Source organism: Cyprinus carpio, chromosome A15, assembly GCF_018340385.1.
Source record: "Cyprinus carpio isolate SPL01 chromosome A15, ASM1834038v1, whole genome shotgun sequence".
Lineage (NCBI taxonomy): Eukaryota > Metazoa > Chordata > Actinopteri > Cypriniformes > Cyprinidae > Cyprinus > Cyprinus carpio.
Window position 1 is genome coordinate 26,850,951 of NC_056586.1, and position 22,630 is coordinate 26,873,580.

At 36.0% G+C, this 22,630-nt stretch overlaps 2 protein-coding genes across 2 annotated transcripts; both read right to left on the reverse strand.

The window, feature by feature from the left end:
- Window positions 1–4,252: 4,252 nt before the first annotated feature.
- LOC122147867 (C3a anaphylatoxin chemotactic receptor-like) lies at window positions 4,253–5,158 on the reverse strand. Its single transcript, XM_042771874.1, has one exon. The coding sequence runs from the start codon at window positions 5,156–5,158 to the stop codon at window positions 4,412–4,414; it is 747 nt and encodes a 248-aa protein (XP_042627808.1). The 3' UTR covers window positions 4,253–4,411.
- Window positions 5,159–16,300: 11,142 nt separating this feature from the next.
- LOC109070745 (fMet-Leu-Phe receptor-like) lies at window positions 16,301–18,239 on the reverse strand. Its single transcript, XM_042771626.1, has 2 exons — window positions 18,193–18,239; window positions 16,301–17,399 (listed from the first exon to the last, which is right to left on the reverse strand). Exons 1-2 carry the CDS (start codon window positions 18,194–18,196, stop codon window positions 16,468–16,470), a joined length of 936 nt encoding a protein of 311 aa, XP_042627560.1. The 5' UTR covers window positions 18,197–18,239; the 3' UTR covers window positions 16,301–16,467.
- Between the last annotated feature and the right edge of the window lie 4,391 nt (window positions 18,240–22,630).

Consider the following 22,630-nt stretch of genomic DNA (forward strand, 5'->3'; position numbering starts at 1 on the left):
ACCACTTTTTTAAAACTAAATTTCAATACAGTGATGATATACCGTGATAAAAGCATTAGCAATTAATCGCAACAGGAAAATTTTATATCGGCATATCCCTAGTTGAGATAGTGAATTGGTGTTTTTTTTTTAAATGAGCCAAAATCATCACAATTAAAAAAACCAAAGACTTAAGCTACAGTACTTCAGTCTGTGTGCACTGAATTTATTTAATACACAAGTTTCACAATTTGAGTTGAATTACTGAAATAAATTAACTTTTCCACAACATTCTAATTTATTTAGATGCACCTGTATGTTAAAGGTGGAAGGAGGACTCCAGTAAGAACAGCTGAGATACAGTGAGAACATAAAAATGCTTAAGGAAATGTATGAACGTTAGTTCACATGCATAATCAAAGCTTGACTTTCATGTCGAGCATTTACAGAAGGCTATTAGTTACAAAAGTATTCCGAACGTTGAGTATCGAAAGAGATCGAAATGAAACAAAAAAGATAATATAAACTAATATAAAATATAACCAATAATAATAGTCTAATAATAAAAATAATAATAATTATTATTATAATATACAAATATTACGGGGGAAAGACGATCAGTTAATGTACTTACAAGACTGTAGGATGGATAAAAGTGTTGTCTTGTAGGCCTATTTTATATTATGTACTTTATGTAATTTATTAATGATAAGCTTCATTTGAATGCTGACTATCACATGTAAAACAGTCCAATAGCCAAGGCCTATGGTAAATATACTAATTTAATAATGTAATAATTTCTATAATAAATAATATAATAATTTCTCAATTCAAAATAAAATATTAATAAATAAATCTCTGATAATCCCGGGTTGCCATGGTAACGCAGGTTTGTTTAAACTCAGAACGAAAAATGGATGTCTTCCCTCAACATAACATCTTGAGGCAACGACATAAGGATCTCATTACCTCAACAAAATGATCTCATGGCCACAACATAATATGACGTTCCCACGAGTTAATATGACGTTCCCACTAATTAATATCTCGTGGCTATGACATATTATCACTTTCCCACGAGTTATTATGTTGTGGCCACGACAAAACTAAGTGGACCGACCATATCCTCTCCCGGGCACCGTGGTAAGAGCAAAAAATCTGTCCTCGCATTAACAGGGTCTCCTCTGCCAAACTCACGGTCATACTGAATATAGTATGGGAACCATTCAGAAATGAATTATTTTATCACACTTGCTTTTTCACAGAATTGCACAGATTATTCAGTTCATCTTGATAGGCTATGTTAGGATTGTACATATTTTTACAAAATGAAATAATTATTTGTGTTAATTTAGTTCTAATATTTGTACGATGTACAGATTGAATATCAGTAAATATAATGAAACACCCTTGTTTATTTGCAAAGGTCTTTATTCATTAATACATTCATACATGTTTGAATCCACAACATAAAATAGCATAAATATACAGTAGCAAAAATAAACATGATAATGTGAAATGTATTGCATCACTGATATATTATTATTAATACTTGTGAGTGAATGTGTGTGCATGTTTGTGAGTGAAAAGTGTATTTTTTTTGCATGTGCATGGTTGTACTTGCAAGTTTGAGGTTGTGTGTCATGATCCGATCACTGAACTTCCATTAAATCACCACCAGAGGTCATCTTCCACAAAAAGACTCGCACACTACACAGTACACCCTGGAATACATTTCCCATGCTCCATTGCACCAATCACATTCACCTGAAAACAATAACACACAGCTGCAACCAATTACACACACACAGCACAATCATCAGACATGCTTTATAAGCATTGGACTTCCATTCACACACTGCCGAGTATTGTTCTGCACATATCCCTCCCCTAGCGATAGCTACGATACCAATACATTCCATATTCTTATCCAAATTCCTGTTACAGTTTATAGTTTTCATAGTCTTGTTTCAGTTTATAGTTTTTCATAGTTTAGTTTTTTTCTTGCTTTGCCCTTTTACTCGTGTTTTGACCCTTTGCTCTGAATTCTGGATTACCTCTCTTGCTTAGCCCTCTGGATATTGTACGCTCAAAGAGCCACACATGCCCTAGGATTACTCTTGTTTCTTGCCCTCTATATACCTGTTTGCCAGTGTTGGACCCATGCCTGTTATGACCACGTCTCTGTCCAATAAAAGCTTGCATATGGATCTGCACGTCTCGCGTCTCATCAGCCCCGTTACAGTGTGTGTATGTGTATGCAATATATTTATGTGCATCCCCATAAACTATCCACAGCCTATAATATAGGCCTACACAAAATAATAGATATCAATCAATATAATTACATGTCATAGATAACTAAATAAAGGCGCAGTTTTGCACATTTAACAATACATGTAGTTGACAGATGACAGCATGGCTCAGCTGAGGGACCACGAGTTCAAGGCCAGCTAGGGATGGCTGACGTGAAACAGATGTTCCGAAGCTTTGCAAGATCCCAAAGCACAGATGTTTCGAAACACTGATCCGAAGCGTGATTCAAAACACCCATGTCATGTGACTACGGCTAAATAAAGCCTTGAAGTGTTTCACAAGTGTTTCGACAGGTGGCATGGTCCGCCGAATCAGCATTTGATTGACACGATCGGGTACAGACCACACAATCACACATCTGTATTACGCAGAAGTCAACGCATCTTGACCTCGTGGGTTTTTTGTGATAGGATTTTTTTCAAAGGCTGGAGAAATTATCTGTAAAAAAAAGAAGTAGGCTAAGTCCTTCAACAGCAGAGAAATTAATATTTTTGAATAAAATCTCTAAAAAAAAGTGAGACATTGTGGCTTGATTTCTTTTATTAATATTCATTTTTCATGACCAAAATAACATTATGCACAGTGAGAAGCCTACAGGTTACAAGCTTCACATATTAGAAAAATACAATAATAAAAACAACATATTTTAATGGCTCGTTGTCAAGGTTGTTTCAGATCAACACCTGCAAGTGACCACTAGGTGTCACCGTTGAGACGGGTGTCGGATTGATTCGAAGCCTCGACACAATATGGCACATTTGCTTCAACTGTTTCATTGCTTCACGAAGCCTCGATCTGCCCACCACGGAGGACTTGTTTCACATGTAACTACTCAAAATGCAAAGGAATATAGCTCGAATATTGTTGCAGGGGAAATTTTGTAGGAGTATTCCCGTTTTCTGTGTCTTTTTCACTTGCAAAGATTGGGCCCATTCTTTTGTGCAGCTGACTTTTTTGCTAATGTTGCTATTGTTTCTATTAAAATGTTACGTCTGAATGTTTATTTTTTCATAAATGTTTTAAAATGTTGACTTTATAAAAGAAAACATTACATTTTATAATTTTGCAAACACTATGGGAACATTACTTTTGAATGTTCTCTGAACATTCTGAAACAAGTAGTAACTTGTTGTGGCAGATAAACAAAATAAATAATTATGAATAATAGACAAATATTTGAGTTTTATTTTCTGGCAAAAAAAAGGCCAGCAGTCGTACAGTCAGTCAGTCAAAGTGCGCCCCAGAGTGTGACAGTGAAGGGAGGGCATCCTTCCTCTCTTATAGTCTCATCTCTCAGAATGTTATCTCTCTGGGCTAATGATGGTATTTTCAAACACATTCTTAGACTTACTTATCATATTCTATCCTTGGAGACCCTCCTGTCACATACCAACACCCTTTTACCATTCCATTCCAATTCCATATTAGAATAAGGATTGTGTGTGCTCTTTTACTGTCACACACATCTTAAAGATCAATAGCTGTTCTTTGTTCTGTTAAATCAGCAAAGAAGCATGTGACTCGCAGCAATGCAGAAAATACAAATATAACACAATGTTCAATAAGTGTATTATATTAAGAAAACATACCATTACATATTTAAAAAAAATGTTGGATGAACGTCCATATAGAACAATTCAGAAATAAAATGTTCCAAAAATGTTTTTGTGCAGATGGTATATTCCCCATGTTTTATCCCATATATGTCATCAGTTAAACTGATTAATCCTATTATTTTTTATTTTTAGTTATTTATTTGCTATTTAGGGAAAACCATTCAATAAGAATTTGCTACTGCGAGAGCATAAATATAGGAAATGTTTAGTAAATTGCCATCAAATAGAGGTAAAAAATGTTGATACACTGTGGTTTTATTCAGAATAAGGTTCCAACACAAATCAGCAGAACAAAATTAGCTTTTTATTTAGATTCATGAAAAAGTTTCACAAAATGTTCATTAGCTTGAAGAGATTTTCTCTGTTTGGTTTTACAACACACATTATACACAGTCATGCTCCAAACTTGAATTTTGCAGTTGCTGTTTTTTACAAGTTGCTAGATAAGGACTATGAACATACGGGATTAAATCCAGGTTTATCATTTAGAGACCAGTTTTCTACATATCTAACAACTCAATTGGGTTTTCATGTCCTGCTCGTTCTTTTGCACCTGCCTTAAAGTCCAGATGATCTTCAGCAAAAGCCGTCTCCAGCACCAGCAGCAGAGACTGTTTAAGTTTCTTCTTATACTCATCACACATGAACACATAGAGAATGGGGTTCAGACAGCTGTTTAGATAAACCAGGTAGAAACTGACAATCAGAGCTATCACAAATACTTTTGATGTCATTACATAATCACTCCAGTTATTTCCTACAACTGTTCCTACTACAGTTACTAAATAAAAACTGCAAACATGGCATGGAAACCAACATATGAAAAAAGCCAGGATTATGGTTATAATGACCCGGTACGACCTGAGCTGCTTCACCCTTTTGAGGCGTTTGATTCGTATTCCAATCGCTATGTATGAAGATGCAATGATCAGAAAGGGGAAGAGGAAGCTCAGTGTAAAATGATATGTGACCAGCGAAGTAGACATATCAAACATAAAGAAAGGAATGCTGCATCCGATGGATGAAACCCACACAATTATGCAGATGATCTTGGCTTTAAGTAAAGTTTGTTTATTTTTAGCCCAAACAACCATCCATGTACACAGGCATCGGTCCAGACTGATAACTACAAGAAAAAAAATACTAGCAGACTGATTTAGTGATAACATTAACTGGAAAATGTATTTCAATAAGTAAAAGATCCTCGGAGCCAAAGCTGAGAGAAAAAATATGATTGAAGACAACATGAAGGTGAAGTCTGCAATCGCATGCAGTGCAGTACAGCATGCAGTACAACACACCAAAATGCCATTTTGTTTAATCTTCTGGTGATTAAAAACCTAAAATAAACCTAAAATTAAATTGTGTTCAGTTTTGTTCTCAAGTCATACTGATTAATCATGATATTCTATAGCATCAAATGCACAGAGGAGAAAAAAATAAATAAAAATTAAATAAACTGACAAGTTTTTTTTTTTTTTTTAATTACCATATGACCGTTTTTTTATACTACTGAGTATGAAACCTTTGGCACTGACCTCTCACTTTATGGCAATCAATACATGTACCAGACACTGACCAGAGTTTACAAACAGATTAAATTTCATCACTTGATTTTTACTGAGAAATTATTACTAATTGTGAAAGATGTGTTTCTGAATGAACTGTGATAAAAACATTAATGCACAGAAACTGCTGAGTTTGAAAAACTAGATATTGAAAATGTTTGAGTATAATCAAACTGGAAAAAGTAATTTCAACAAAAAATCTTGCCTGTTTGAATCTTTTCGATTAAACTTAAAAAAAAAAATGAAGCTGAAATTGGTTTATTTATATTTTACATATTAAGTAATGAAAAAACATATTTTGCCGTGACTTGTTCATATCATTTTTACATTGCTCTGTATGTGTGCATTGATTGTATCTTGCACAAATTTGCATTTACTACACTCTAAGGGTTATATATAAAAACATATAATATGAATAATACACATACCCATTTTTTGAGCTGTTGATTCACTGGAACAAGTCGAGTCTTGATCTTGCACTGTCTTCTTGGTCCTTTTGGTTTTATACTAGACAGAAAAGTCTGCATTTCATGAATAAGGGCTGATTTGTTGTGATAAGGGCCTAAAATGTGGTGTCATTAGCAAACTTGATGTTACTGCAGCTATCAGACATCATCAGTGGGTAGTGGGCATCTGCCTGCAACATCTTTGCCATGATGCATACTTTAAAGAAGAGACGGAATTTTATTTTTTGTTCATTTTTTCTTACCGGTGGTTTAGTGGTGCAGACTACTTGGTATCTAACTTTACTACAGCTACTTTGAAATTTGGTTTGGTTTCGTTCAACATTTTTATTTTTTACATTCTGATTGGTCAATCGCTGCATCCAGTGGTCTTATTTTCTCATTTCTACATTGTGTATATCAGTCTGCTCATTCAAATCAAAGGCTGCTTCACACCATGAAAGACATCTTTAATGATAAAGGCTGCCAACTCAATTTTCTCATGTCACAGATCCATTTTCTCATGCAGTGAAAAATTGCAGCTGTAGTGGGACTTTGATCTCCTCATGAAGTCAAACACTCAGGAACCCATTCTGAATCCTGCTGATCAGTTGTGTTGCCAAATTTTAATGCATGCCTTAAAGTTAAAGGAAATGCAGCTTTTGATTAAAAAAACAGGAATGTGAGGCGTAAATGATTAGGCTTCGTGTAGTAGAGACGCAGGCTGACCGAGATATCCAAATACGTAAATTGGATCTCGAAGCAAAGCGGTTGGCTCAAAAGCCAGTCCCATCCCCACGTACTAGACCTCCATCAGTCTCATCATCCTTTAAATCTTCTGGCAGTACATACATGCAGGATTTTTCTCATTCGCCCTCCAGTGATACTTTCGATGTTAGTAGGTATATAAGACTTGTGCCTCCATTCAGAAAGACAGAAGTCGATTCCTAATATGTTGCATCCCCATAAACTATCCACAGCCTAACACTGACAACCCATTATTAGACACTGTACACATGCAAATACTAGGAGCTATTGCAAAATAAAATAAAATAAATCCTGTTGTAAGACAACCGGTTGAATATGAATTAGTGATTAAAGTCATGTGACTCGCGTCAGAAGCCTGGTCTATATTTTTGTAGCCTGGTGTGTGGGTAGTCATGGTTTAAAAAGACTGTGTTTGAAATAGGACTTGCACTTTCATTTCTATTGCAGGTTCTGAGTCTGTGAATAGTACTCTGGATATATTGTGCGTACACTGTGTGCACAGTCATGGTTTAAGATGACAACATTAAAAATAGAAGGAAATTTCATATTTGACATTACATATTTGATATATCAGGGATTCCTGTCCTCTGTAGAAAACTAATCAGCAGGACAGTTTATGTCATGGCCATGTTTATTACCACAGTAATATGGTTTAGATGTAGCTTGTTAAATTGTTACACACTTAACATGCTGGTGTCTTTCAGATTGCAAGAGGTAATAGATATTTTCTTACTTCTTTGGAGTAAGGAAAAACGTCACATTTTCCTTACTTCATTCCATCTGATCCTCATTCTCAATGAGCTGTACTGATTCCATACTCCTTACATTAATAAAGTGTACACTGTGTTCTTTGCTTCGTAACACTAGTACCACTTTCTTCATTGTTATTCCTGAATATAATCATAATAATTAATAATACTTGTCCAAAAATACTGCTTTGCAGGCTGTTTGTGGGCTGCATTTATGGCATGTTACTATTAATGTTCAACAGTCATCCTTATATTGTTTTTTTACTATTCACTCAGAGGCCTGTGCTGGTCCATCTCCATCAGCGGAAACAGCCAAAACACCAGATCTTTCACATCATCTATTGAAATCCTGAGTTGTACTTGTTATCCCGCTAATACTGTTTTGTTACATTGTATTATAACATATAACATATATATATTATGTATATGGCCAGATCTCAGGCTCTGCTGTAAAAAGTTATAAATCAAAAATGTTTGCTAAATAAAGAATAAAAAAAAAAAAAAAAAAAAAAAGAAAAAAAAGAATGGGTTAGAGCAAACAGACCCTGTGAGAAAAGAGGCTGCTGGATTGGCGTACAGAACCTTTATCATATTTATGAAACTCGATGCTGTAGAACCGCCCATAAATAGTTCCATTCTAACTGGTCGAAATCTTTTATAGCATTTAGAGATAATACTGCTCAAGGGGAGGAGAAACTATTCGTTGAATTAATAATATGATATAACCTGCGTAAGTTATCCCGAAGCTGAGCGAGATTTGATGAATCCTGTTTGGTTATGATGAACTAGCCTGTTCATAAATTTCTCTAGACGGCGAGATAGTACTTTAGCATATAGCTAATTCAACATCAGTCCCTATCAAAAAAAGTGGCCGGTAACTAGAACAGGAAGTAGGATCTTTATATTTTTTTAACAAAAGAGAAATAACAGCTATATTAATAGATGGGTGAAATGATCCTAACATGAGGAGGCCTAAATCCGAACAAAAAGTATTATACAATTCGATTGGAATACCGTTTATGGGGATTTCTCTTGTTCATAGAATGGATTGCTGACTCCTGAAGAGTGATCGGTTCAGCCCGAATCCGCATCTGACAGCCTAGGTAAATCAATGTTGGACAGAAAAGATGAAAAAGAGTCAGGGTCACCATCAGTAGAAGAAGTAAAGAGGTTAGAATAAAAAGTGTGGAAGGCGATATTAATGTCTTTTGGGTCTGTCATAATGAGCCCAGATTGGGATTTCACTGATGAAATATTAGCAGACTTTTCACTGTTGCGTAATCTTAGAGCTTGGTGTACTTCCTTGAAAATAGTAATTCTGCCTAGATTTTGAATAAATGTTTTATCATTTCTGAGAACCACCATTGGGTTTTTATCGTGCGTGGTGATAAAGGGAGTTTTTTTTTTCAAGCCAAGGTTTAGAGAAATAGAGTTTTTTTTTTTTTTTTTAATCTTGATCTTGTAAGACCCATTTCATGTTTTCTTACATGCTCCTTCTCTATCAGATGCTTATATTATCAAGTTATTTGATCGCAGTGTGGACTTGGCTCAGTTCAGCACCACCACGCCGCTCTATCCTATTTGTCGGGCATGGATGAGAAACAACCCATCAATGCGAGAGAGAACAGAGCCCAGCCCCCCTCACAGCTCGGGGGAGGACGAGGTCACACCCAGCGTTCACTTTGCAATCATTTTAAATACTCATCCCATTCAGATCGATGAACTACTCAGAGTAACACAGTTGTTTCACAGTCTATATAACTGCACTTGGAAATCTAGTGTTGATTTTCAAAGATGGATGTGTTCCAAGTTAAACACAAGATAAAATCTCTCTCACATTGCCGTTTGCCTCAGAAAATGACAAACGAAAACATGCTTCCTGTAAATTACTTAAAATGGAAGTCAGTTTGGCCACTATTGTATAATACCAGGGGATTTCAAATGTGTGATTTCCAGACCTGGAATAGTCATTTAAATTTCTATAGTCAAAATGCATTTTTGTAGATGGGCTCAGTGTTTCTTCAGGTAGATCTCTATAAAATGATTTTAAACAAATTCCCATTGGATCAAATGACTTGGCCCCTGATGTAAACAGACAGTTATGTCAAGAACCCTTACATATGTTTTTTTTTAATGTTCATGCCAGTGCTTGTTGCACTATAGATCAGGCTTATTAAGTTAACTAAACATAAAAAAATTTAAACCATAAAAAAAGTATAAATGTTAACTAAAATATAATGTTTAATGTAGTCACCAAGGCTAAATTTCTCATTTTCATTTAGTTAACTTGATATACTAAATAACTAAAACTAATACTGAACTAAAAAATTAAAATAAAAATTACGTATAGATAAACTACAAAAATGACAAAAATACAACAAATTTATAAAAACTAAAAATTTAAATGAAAGTTTGTAACAGTTTTACTGTCACTTTTGTTCCCAGTAGTTCTTTTTGCACATTATAGCTATACCAATCATTAAGGGGCCCTCTGTATTAGTTGCTCGTTTGCCTAAAAGTGGGTAAAGAAGTAGCATTAGGAAGAAAGTAGTGTGCTAAGCACATGGAATAGTCTTCTCCTTTGTTGGTGCCCTGGTTTGAGGAACAATATGTTCTAACTCTGTATATGTTTTGTATATATGTAGAGTTTATTTATATGCTTACTGTTAGGGGTTGACACTAAACATGTGTTGGTTGTATGTTTGTTTAAATGCAGAGGGTTCTTGTATGAGAGAGGAAGCAGCACAAAGATAAACAGGACTATAGGCAAAAGGGCTAAACTGTATCCATCCAAACATCTTCTCATCTTATTATGATCAACCAACGGATGAATTGTTTGGTGGTTCAGATTCTTCCTTGCTTCATTTAAGGACTGTTGGTCTCATATTTTTCACTTTATAGATGGATTTCACTGTGACAAAATGCGACTTATTGTCATATCTATGAACTGATGGACTTGATGGAGTTAATTTGTGTTTCCTCAACTCTGGAAGACTTTATATGCTGATGTTTGGACTTGTTGATGTGAATGTGTGACTCACAGCATGTCTTTAATACACATGGCTCGCTGAAATGAATCAGTCTCTGTGGTCCCTCAATCTTTATGTGCCATCAAAAAGTTAGGTGTTACAAGTTAAAATACAAAATTTTGATCAAAACTATAACAGTATCTCAGTGATACTAAAATAGCACTGCTATAGTCTCCCTTTGCAAGTGAATTGCTGTAAAGGCATCTTTTTTTTCCCCAAAAAATCATTATCTTTGTTAATCATGTAGAGAGTTTTATTCAACTTGACACGCTCATTTAAGGTTCGGTTGGATTACTTAATTTTTCTCTAGTTGTAGTTTGTATTGTATTTCAACATTTAATAACACGTTGTTAAAATCGAAATTTGCAGCTGTTTTATTTAATGAGCTAACATGAACTAAGACTTGTATTTTTTTAAACAAAGATTAATAAGTTCTGTAGCAAATTGCTCATTGTGAATGTTAATGGTTAACTAATGAAGTCTTATTGTAAAGTGATACCGATTGGTCTTTATAGTTCTTTTGCACTTTAATCTGTGTAAAACTTGTAACTTTATGAATTTTTCTGTATTGCTTTATTGTATTTAAATGTTCAGTTATTTTTGTTATAAGAAAAAAGTTATTTAACCTGTTATACTGTTTTATGACCACTTTTTTTAAACTAAATTTCAATACAGTGATGATATACTGTGATAAAAGCATTAGCAATTAATCGCAACAGGAAAATTTTATATCTGCATATCCCTAGTTGAGATAATGAATTGGTGTTTTTTTTTTTTTTTAAATGAGCCAAAATCATCACAATTAAAAAAACCAAAGACTTAAGCTACAGTACTTCAGTCTACTTAAACTAAATAAAACAAAAACACAAACAACACAATTTGAGTTGAATTACTGAAATAAATTAACTTTTCCACAACATTCTAATTTATTTAGATGCACCTGTATGTTAAAGGTGGAAGGAGGACTCCAGTAAGAACAGCTGAGATACAGTGAGAACATAAAAATGCTTCAGGAAATGTATGAACGTTAGTTCACATGCATAATCAAAGCTTGACTTGCATGTCGAGCTTTTACAGAAGGCTATTAGTTACAAAAGTATTCCGAACGTTGAGTAAAGAGATCGAAATGAAACAAAAAAGAGAATATAAACTAATATAAAATATAACCAATAATAATAGTCTAATAATAATAATAATAATTATTATAATATACAATTATTACGGGGAAAAGACAATCAGTTAATGTACTTACAAGACTGTAGGATGGATAAAATGTTGTCTTGTAGGCCTATTTTAATTTATGCACTTTATGTAACATTTATTCATGATAAACATCAGGACATAAGGATCTCATTACCTCGACAAAATGATCTCATGGCCACGACATATGACGTTCCCACGAGTTAATATGACGTTCCCACTAATTAATATCTCGTGGCTATGACATATTATCACTCTCCCACAAGTTATTATGTTGTGGCCACGACAAAACTAAGTGGACCGACCATATCCTCTCCCGGGCACCGTGGTAAGAGCAACAAATCTGTCCTCGCATTAACAGGGTCTCCTCTCCCAAACTCACAGTCATACTGAATATAGTATGGGAACCATTCAGAAATGAATTATTTTATCACACTTGCTTTTTCACAGAATTGCACAGATTATTCAGTTCACCTTGATAGGCTATGGTAGGATTGTAAATTTTTTTACAAAATGAAATATTTATGTAAGTGTTAATTTAGTTCTAATATTTGTGTGATGTACAGATTGAATATCAGTGAATATAATGAAACACCCTTGTTTATTTGCAGAGGTCTTTATTCATTAATACATGTTTGAATCCACAACATAAAATAGCATAAATATACAGTAGCAAAAATAAACATAATAATGTGAAATGTATTGCATCACTGATATATTATTATTAATACTTGTGAGTGAATGTGTGTGCATTTTTTTTTTTTTTTTTTTTTGCATGTGCATGGTTGTACTTGCAAGTTTGAAGTTGTGTGTCATGATCCGATCACTGAACTTCCATTAAATCACCACCAGAGGTCATCTTCCACAACAAGACTCTCACACTACACAGTACACCCTGGAATACATTTCCCATGCTCCATTGCACCAATCACATTCACCTGAAAACAATAACACAGCTGCAACCAATTACACACACACAGCACAATCATCAGACATGCTTTATAAGCATTGGACTTCCTTTCGCACACTGCCGAGTATTGTTCTGCACATATCCCTGCCCTAGCGATAGCTGCGATACAAAGCCATTCCATGTTGGTTTTCATAGTCTTGTTTCAGTTCATAGTTTTCATAGTCTTGTTTCAGTTTTCATAGTTTAGTCTTTCTTGCTTTGCCCTGTTACTCGTGTTTTGACCCTTTGCTCTGGATTCTGGATTACCCCTCTTGCTTTGCCCTCTGGATATTGTACACTCAAAGACCCACACATGCCCTAGGATTACTCTTGTTTCTTGCCCTCTATATACCTGTTTGCCAGTGTTTGACCCATGCCTGTTATGATCATGTCTCTGTCCAATAAAAGCTTGCATATGGAACTTCACGCCTCCCGTCTCGTCAGCCCCGTTACAGTGTGTGTGTGTGTGTGTATGTGTATGCAATATATTTATGTGCATCCCCATAAACTATCCACAGCCTATAATATAGGCCTACACAAAATAATAGATATCAATATAATTACATGTCATAGATAACTAAAAAGGTAGTTGACAGATGACAGCATGGCTCAGCTGAGAGACCACGGGTTCAAGGCCAGCTAGGGATGGCTGACGTGAAACAGATGTTCCGAAACTTTGCAAGATCCCGAAGCGCAGATGTTTCGAAACACTGATCCGAAGCGTGATTCAAAACACCCATGTCATGTGACTACGGCTAAATGAAGCCTTGAAGTGTTTCACAAGTGTTTCGACAGGTGGCATGGTCCACCGAATCAACATTTGATTGACACGATCGGGTACAGACCACACAATCACACATCTGTATAAAAGCGAAGACAACGCATCTTGACCTCGTGGGTTTTTGTGAGAGGATTTTTTCAATATTTCAAAAAAAAAAATAAAAAAAAAAAAAAAAAAAAAAAAAAAGAAGTAGACTAAGTCCTTCCACAGCAGAGAAATTAATATTTTTTTAATAAAAATCTCTAAAAAAAAGTGAGACATTGTGGCTTGGTTTCTTTTATTAATATTCATTTTTCATGACCAAAATAACATTATGCACAGTGAGAAGCCTACAGGTTATAAGCTTAACATATTAGAAAAAAAAATAAAAACACATTTTTTAATGGCTCGTTGTCAAGGATGTTTCAGATCAACACCTGCAAGTGACCACTAGGTGTCACAGTTGAGACGGGTGTCGGATTGATTCGAAGCCTCGACACAATGTGGCACATTTGCTTCAACTGTTTCATTGCTTCACGAAGCCTCGATCTGCCCACCACGGAGGATGACTTGTTTCACATGTAACTACAACTCCTCAAAAGGCAAAGGAATATAGCTCGAATATTGTTACAGAGGAAATTTGTAGGAGTATTCCCGTTTTCTGTGTCTTTTTCACTTGCAAAGATTGGGCCAATTCCTTTGTGCAGCAGACTTTTCGCTAATGTTGCTATTGTTTCTATTAAAATGTTACGTCTGAATGTGTCTTTTTTCATAAATGTTTTAAAATGTTGACTTTATAAAAGAAAACATTCCATTTTATAATTTTGCAAACACTATGGGAACATTACTTTTGAATGTTCCCTGAACATTCTGAAACAAGTAGTAACTTGTTGTGGCAAATAAACAAAATAAATAATTCTGAATAGACAAATATACCAATTGTCTTTTAGTTTTATTTTCTGGAAAGAAAAGGCCAGCAGTTGTACAGTCAGTCAAAGTGCGCCACAGAGTGTGACGGTGAATATTTTCAAACACATTCTTAGTGTAACACCCACAAGGGCCAAATAAAACAGAAAAAAAAAAAAAAAAAAAAAAAAAAAAAAAAGAGATCTATCAAAGTCATAGAAAAAAAAACGAATTCTTTATTAAACAATACCATAAAATTATTCAGGACATGAACTGAGTCAGCTAACAGGGGGAACAGTTTCTTAAATTGACCAACTAGGAATACAAAGAAACCTGAGCTCCCTATACAGGAGACATTTCACTGCATTCTAGGAAAACCACAGCAAACCCCCATATGCCCTTCACTACAAACTGGAGTATGTGATACACGTTCACAATTAGTAAACACCAAATCAACCCACAAGACCTATAAGGGCTCTGTTACATTGTACTCCTAGTTCTCCACCGATCATGATGGGAAAATACCCTCTGCTGCTTGATCCAGGGTAAAGAACAGCTTAAATTAATTAAGTACAGCAAGGAGAAAAAAAAAAAAAAAAAAAAAAAAAAAAAAAAAAAAAAAAAAAAAACCAAACCCAACAATTCCACTAGCCAGCCACCAATACATCAAACAAAAAGACCATAAACAAACAACAACCACACCTAAAGCTGGCTAGGAAATTAATTACCACAAATAAGTCAGGGAGCATCCAACACCACATACAAAAAAAAAAAACAACCAAACAAAAAAAAAAAAAAATATACGAGAACAGCGACTAGCAATCAACATCCAACACCCTATACAAAAATAGAATATTTTTCATGAGTGTCAGTCCATCCAAATAACAAAAAAAAAATAAATAAAAATAAATAAAAATAAACTCAAAATTACTAACCATACCTTTAAGGTGCACAGCCAAACAAATACATGATGGTCCTGAATTTATTCCATCCGGCAAACAGTTCTAAAATGTAATACAATAACCATATTACCATCATTACAAACTTATACCCCCATGATGCACTAATGGATTCAAATACCCTCAATTAAAAAACAATTAAATCTATACTGGTGCTGGTGACTGCATCAGCACAATAAAACATCCCTTGTAGTAGTACACCACAAAAACACAGGCTTACCTTCACTTGCAAGAAAGAGCTACACCACAGGACACCCAGCCCCACACGGCTACTAGCCAAACGGCTAACTGGTGCTACAAGGACCCCAGCTGACTTTCCACATTGCCTGTCCTTTAAATTTGGCCACCCTATCAGCAATCTGCAATGGGATTGGTAGTGGCTCCCCAATCACCCCTCCCCTTCTCCTGCTTACCTTGCTACAATCGACTTACTTATCATATTCTATCCTTGGCTTGGAGGCCATCCTGTCACGTACCAACACCCTTTTACCATTCCATTCCAATTCCATATTAGAATAAGGATTGTGTGTGCTCTTTTACTGTCACACACATCTTAAAGATCAATAGCTGTTCTTTCTTCTGTTAAATCAGCAAAGAAGCATGTGACTCGAAGCAATGCAGAAATTACAAATATAACACAATGTTCAATAAGTGTATCATAATAAGAAAACATACCATTACATATTTAAAAAAAAAATGTTGGATGAACGTCCATCTAGAACAATTCAGAAATAAAATGTTCCAAAAATGTTTTTGTGCAGATGGTATATTCCCCATGTTTTGTCCCATATATGTCATCAGTTAAAATGATTAATCCTATAATTTTTTATTTTTAGTTATTTATTTGCTTTTTAGGGAAAACCATTCAATAAGAATTTGCTACTGCGAGAGCATAAATATAGGAAATGTTCAGTAAATTGCCATCAAATAGAGGTAAAAAATGTTGATACACTGTGGTTTTATTCAGAATAAAGTTCCAACAGAAATCAGCAGAACAAAATGAGCTTTTTATTTAGATCCATGAAAAAGTTTCACAAAATGTTCATTAGCTTGAAGAGATTTTCTCTGTTTGGTTTTACAACACACATTATACACAGTCATGCTCCAAACTTTTTTTACAAGTTGCTAGATAAGGACTATGAACATACGGGATTAGATCCAGGTTTATCATTTATAGATCAGTTTTCTACATATCTAACAATTCAATTGGGTTTTCATGTCCTGCTCATTCTTTTGCACCTGCCTTAAAGTCCAGATGATCTTCAGCAAAAGCTGTCTCCAGCACCAGCAGCAGAGACTGTTTAAGCTTCTTCTTATACTCATCACACATGAACACATAGAGAATGGGGTTCAGACAGCTGTTTAGATAAACCAGGTATATGCTGACAGTCAGAGCTATCAAACATACTTTTGTTATCATTACATAATCACTCCAGTTATTTCCTACTACAGTTAATGCATAAAAACTGCAAACAAGGCATGGAAACCAACATATGAAAAAAGCCAGAGTTACAGTTATAATGACCCGGTACGACCTGAGCTGCTTCACCCTTTTGAGGCGTTTGACTCGTACTCCAATAGCGGTGTATGAAGATGCAATGATCAGAAAGGGGATGAGGAAGCCCAATGTAAAATTATATGTGATCAGAGACACAGGAGTAAACAGTCCAAATGTAAAGAAAGGAATGTTGTATCCGATGCATGAAACCCACCCAATTATGCAGATGATCTTGGCTTTAAGTAAAGTTCGTTTATTTTTAGCCCAAACAACCATCCATGTACACAGGCATCGGTCCAGACTGATAACTACAAGAAAAAAAATACTAGCAGACAGATTTAGTGTTAACATGATCTGGAAAATGTATATCAGTAAGTTAAGGTTCCACCGGCCCAAAACTAAGAGAAGAAATATGATTGGAGACAACATGAAGAGGAAGTCTGCAATCGCCAAGTTGAGAAACCAAATGGAGTTGACGGTCGTCTTCATTCTGCAGCCAGTCAGAAATATGACAAGCCCATTTCCAATGAGACCCACTACAATGGTGGCAATGAAAATGCATAATACAAAGATCCCAAAGCTTGTAAATCCCTCCTGCTGCATAGTGGTGTTATGTGCTGTGCCTCTGGTCATGTTTTCAGCTTCAGAACTGGTGTTTTCTACACAAAGAAGAAAGAGAGAGAAAACACAGTGAGGGCTGATTTAAGGTCTGTTTCAGAAGCATCATCTTATCATTGTGGTGCTTCTCGTGTGCAAAATAATTTTTGCATGCAGTACCACACACCAAAATGCCATTTTGTTTATCCTTCTGATGATTAAAAACCTAAAATTAAAATGTGTTCAGTTTTGTTCTCAAGTCATGTTGATTAATCTTGCTATTCTATAGCATCAAATGCATGGAGGAGAGGAGGAACAAAAAAAAAAGTTTTTTTATACTACTGAGTATGAAACCTTTGGTACTGACCTCTCACTTTATGGCCATTGCTGTGGCAATCAATAGATGTACTAGATATTGACCAGAGTTTACAAACAGATTCAATTTCATCACTTGATTTTTACTGAGAAATTATTACTAATTGTGAAAGATGTGTTTCTGAATGAACTGTGATAAAAACTAAAAAAATTAATGCACAGAAACTGCTGAGTTTGAAAAACTATATATTGAAAATGTTTGAGTATAATCAAATTGGAAAAAGTAATGGGCTGAAATCTAAAATCTAAAAATCTTGCCTGTTTGAATCTTTTCGTTTAAACTTAAAAAAAAAATGAGGCTGAAATTGGTTTATTTATATTTTACCTATTAAGTATTGAAAAAACATATTTTGCCGTGACTTGTTCATATCATTTTTACATTGCTCTGTATGTGTGCATTGATTGTATTTTACACAAATTTGCATTTACTACACTCTAATAGTTATATATAAAAACATATAATATGAATAATACACATACCCATTTTTTGAGCTGTTGATTCACTGAAACAAGTCGAGTCTTGATCTTGCACTGTCTTCTTGGTCCTTTTGGTTTTATACTAGACAGAAAAGTCTGCTACTTCATGAATAAGGGCTGATTTGTTGTGATAAGGGCCTAAAATGTAGTGTCATTAGCAAACTTGATGTTACTGCAGCTATCAGACATCATCAGTGGGTAGTGGGCATCTGCCTGCAGCATCTTTGCCATGATGCATACTTTAAAGAAGAGACTAAATTTTTTTGTTCTTTTTTTTTTACTGGTGGTTTAGTGGTGCAGACTACTTGGTATCTTACTTTACTACAGCTACTTTGAAATTTGGTTTCATAACACGTTCAACATTTTTATTTTTTACATTCTGATTGGTCAATCGCTGCATCCAGTGGTCTTATTTTCTCATTTCTGTGTTGTGTATATCAGTCTGCTCATTCAAATCAAAGGCTGCTTCACACCATGAAAGACATCTTTAATGATAAAGGCTGCCAACTCAATTTTCTCATGTCACACATCCATTTTCTCATGCAGTGAAAAAATGCAGCTGTAGTGGGACTTTGATCTCCTCATGAAGTCAAACACTCAGGAACCCATTCTGGTATGGATTGTGCCCCTGATAAGGTCTTTGCCAGATGTTGTTTTTTCTACTCCAGGTTAGGTATGGATTTCAGGTCATTTCATATGCCAGCAAAAGGTCCTTTGAAGCTTTTATTATGCTAAATATATGATTGTTTTGCTTTGATTTGAGTATTTAAAGAGGATTGGCGAAACATTCAAAGAAGCATCTGTAAACAGAACTTCACACATGATTGCCACATGTCTCTCTATTTGCTATATGCTAGGTATGACTCCTAAAAATTATTTTAGTATTCTAGATTTGTGATTCCTGCTGATCAGTTGTGTTGCCAAATCTTAATGCATTTCCTGTAAACTGATGTATTCTCATTTTGAATTGATTGAATTTCTTCTTTATTGTTTTTTATTATTATTATTGTTGTTTGATTATGCCTAGCAAAAATAAATGTTCATTTTGATTTATTCTGGGTTTTCTACTTGAAATCGTTTTTCAAGTAGATTAATGTGTAGTGGTAGTTTTGGAAGTTGTAGGGAAAGGGTGCCAATTTATTTGGTACTCATGTTTATTCCTGTTTTTGGTTAGTGAGGGAATTGAGGAAAGCTTTTGTTGTTGATTTTCTTTTCTTTTACCTTGATAGATTATTTAGTACTCCTCCTGTTAGTCAGCTGCTGTTTTGCTTGTTGTTTTGCCCAGGCCCTCTCCTGAAGACATTTATTGCTTCCTATCTTGCATTTTTAAATGAATTATTTAAGTGGTCAAACTAAGTTGTTGGTTGCATTTTCTGGAGCAGAGGACTGGGGTGATTCCTCCATCTTTTTTTTTATTTCTTCCTTTAAGTTTCAGTTAACCTGTTACTCCCACTCCCAACCCTAGACTGGGAAATGGGATCGTAACAAGTGGGGGCACATCTGCTTGTCTCATAATTGGCTATTGGTAAGTACTTTTTTCTCTCAAATTGTTTGACTGTTTCGACTGTAGGTGGGGAGGAAAGTGTTGCAGGCATAGGCATAATGGAGTTTGACTTTACTGTTTACTCTTTGTCCTACAACTGAGGCCTTTAATCATTGTCAGAAAAAATAACTTATTTTGGTGGCAGAGTTCTTCCATATTGACATTCGAAAAGATGTTACAAAACAAGTGCTTAAGGATGACCTGTTTGGGAAATTGGTAGATGCAGGTATTTTACCAGAAGAGTCTGAGGGTGGTGTCGGGGTTCAGTCTGAAGTGGCAGTGGAAACTCCAGCTGAAAATGTGAATCTCAGCTCTGGCACTGTGGTGTCTCATGATCCTAGGATTGCCTTAAAGTTAAAGGAAATGGAGCTTTTGATTAAAAAAACAGGAATGTGTGGCGGAAATGATTAGGTTTCATGTAGTAGAGACGCAGGCTGACCGAGATATCCAAATACGTAAATTGGATCTCAAAGCAAAGCGGTTGGCTCAAAAGCCAGTCCCATCCCCACATACTAGACCTCCATCAGTCTCATCACCCTTACAATCTTCTGGCAGTACAGACACGCAGGATTTTTCTCATTCGCCCTCCAGTGATACTTTCGATGTTAGTAGGTATATAAGACTTGTGCCTCCTTTCAGAGAGACAGAAGTCGATTCCTAATATGTTGCATTTGAACGTGTCGCTGGTAAGTTAAGATGGCCAAAAGATATTTGGGCTCTGTGACTCCAGTGTAGCCTAACAGGGAAAGCACAGGAAGTTTGCTCTGCTCTTCCTATAGAAAGCTCTTTTGACTATGACATTAAGTCGTCCCATTAACTTGTCCCTGAGGCCTATAGACAGAAATTCCACACTCATTCGAAAACAGTCAACCAAACTTATGTTGAATTTGTGAGAGAGAAAAGGGTTCTTTTTGAAAAGTGGCGCCTGGCTAGCAAGGTTACATCCCTGGTGGACTTGCAGAATTGTGTTCCTACAAAGATTGTTGTACACTTAAATGAACAAACAATGTCGATGCTAGCTAGTGCTGCAGTTTTGGCAGATGAGTTTGTGCTGACACACAGACATGTCTTCTCAGCACACATCTGCCAAACTTCCGTTGATGCATGCGGAAAACTTGGTTGCCCCGCCTGTTGTGCACTCGTCTAAAAGTGAGATGCCATCTAAATTAGGTTGTAAGTTTGTGAACGGTGATGAAAGGCACGTCTGTTTCTTCTGCCTTGATCCAAAACATTTGATTGCAGACTGTAAGGCTTGGAAACAGAAAAGAGTGGCTTCCAAGCCCAAGAATGTAGCACTGGTACAAACCCTGTGCAATGTGTGCTCTTCTAGTGAAGCGAGTTATCAGCCTTACTTGTTTGAAGGCACAGTTTCTCTCTTTCCCGATTCTAGTTGTAAATCAGTAACAATCTTGCGTGACCCGGGTGCAGCTGCAGCCCAGTCCTTCATGTCTGCAGACGTCTTGCCTTTTCAGCTGACTCGTTTATTGGTAACAACATTTTAACTTGTGGTATTAATATGCACTATGTGAATGGGCCACTTCACACTGTGTATCTGAAGTCTGACATTGTGAGTAGGCCAGTCAGCTTATCTGTTGAGGGGGTTGATCTGGCTCTGGGGAATGACCTAGCGAGTGGCACCGTCTTTCCTAGGCCAGTTGTATCCTATAAACCTAGTAACACAAACAACCCTGATTTGGCAGTGAATTTCCCCTCTGCATTTCCTGCTTGTACCGTTAACCGTGCCCAGTCAAAGAAATTTGAGGTGGTAGATCTCTCAGATTCCTTTCTGGTTAATGATGAAGCCCCAGCAAGAGGATTTAGGCTGGCAGGAAGTGCAGCAGATTGTCTTACCTGCTGGTTATAGGCAACAAGTCTTGAAACTTGCCCATTAAAACACATTGTCTGGTTATGTGGGTATAACAAAAACCTACCAGCGCATTAACAGGTACTTTTTCTGGTCTGGTCTTAAGTCAGCAGTGTCCTGATTCTGTAAGTCATGTATGCCAGATGGCAGGTAATCCCAATCAGAAGATTCCACCAGCACCCCTGTGCCCTATTCCAGCTAGGGGTGATCCTCTCGAATGCTCAATTGTTGACTGTGTTGCACCGTTGCCCAGAGCCAAATCAGGACACCAATATATATATATTGACCATTATGTGTGCTGTAACCCATTTCCCTGAGGCTGTTCCAATACGTACATTGAAATCCAAGGTTGTTGTAAAAGAGTTGCTCAAATTCTGTACCACTTTAGGATTGCCAAAAGTAATTCAGAGTGACCAACGGTCAAATTTTACTTCTAGAGTTTTTAAACAGGCTCTCAAAACACTTGGCATAAGTCACCAAATGTCTACTGCATATCAGCAGTAGTCCCAAGGGGCACTTGAAAGATTTCATCAAACCCTGAAAAACCTGCTGTGTCGTTATTGTGTGAAAACTGGGAGAGAGTGGCTCGAGGGTCTTCCTTTCCTGATGTTTGCGATAAGAGAGTCAGTGCAAGAATCTATTGGCTTTAGCCCCTCTGAACTTGTGTTTGGCCATACAGTTAAATGACACCAACTTTTTTGTAGCTACTCCTGATAGTAAATGTAAGAGCCGCGTGTGTCATGTAAACCAACTTAAAACTTATGTAGACAGAACTCACTTTGGAGTGACTACAGATCAAACAGATCAGAGTGTTCACTGCTGCCTGCCGCTATTGCCACTGTGGGTGTAGTGGCAAATTACTCCTTGGAGGAGGATGGCTTGATGAGCTATGACATGCCAGTTTCCTCTACTTGTCTGAAGAATTCTGCTGTTCTGCAAAATCTTTCACATTTCCTTTATCAACTGTCTGGTGAACAGGCTAAAGATTTAATCAAATTGCTGTATGCTTGCCCCACCCAGTTTAGTGATGTGCC

Excerpts from the sequence above, each read along its gene's own strand:
- LOC122147867 (XM_042771874.1), bottom strand. The coding sequence starts at position 5,158 with ATGTTGTCTTCAATCATATTTTTTCTCTCAGCTTTGGCTCCGAGGATC.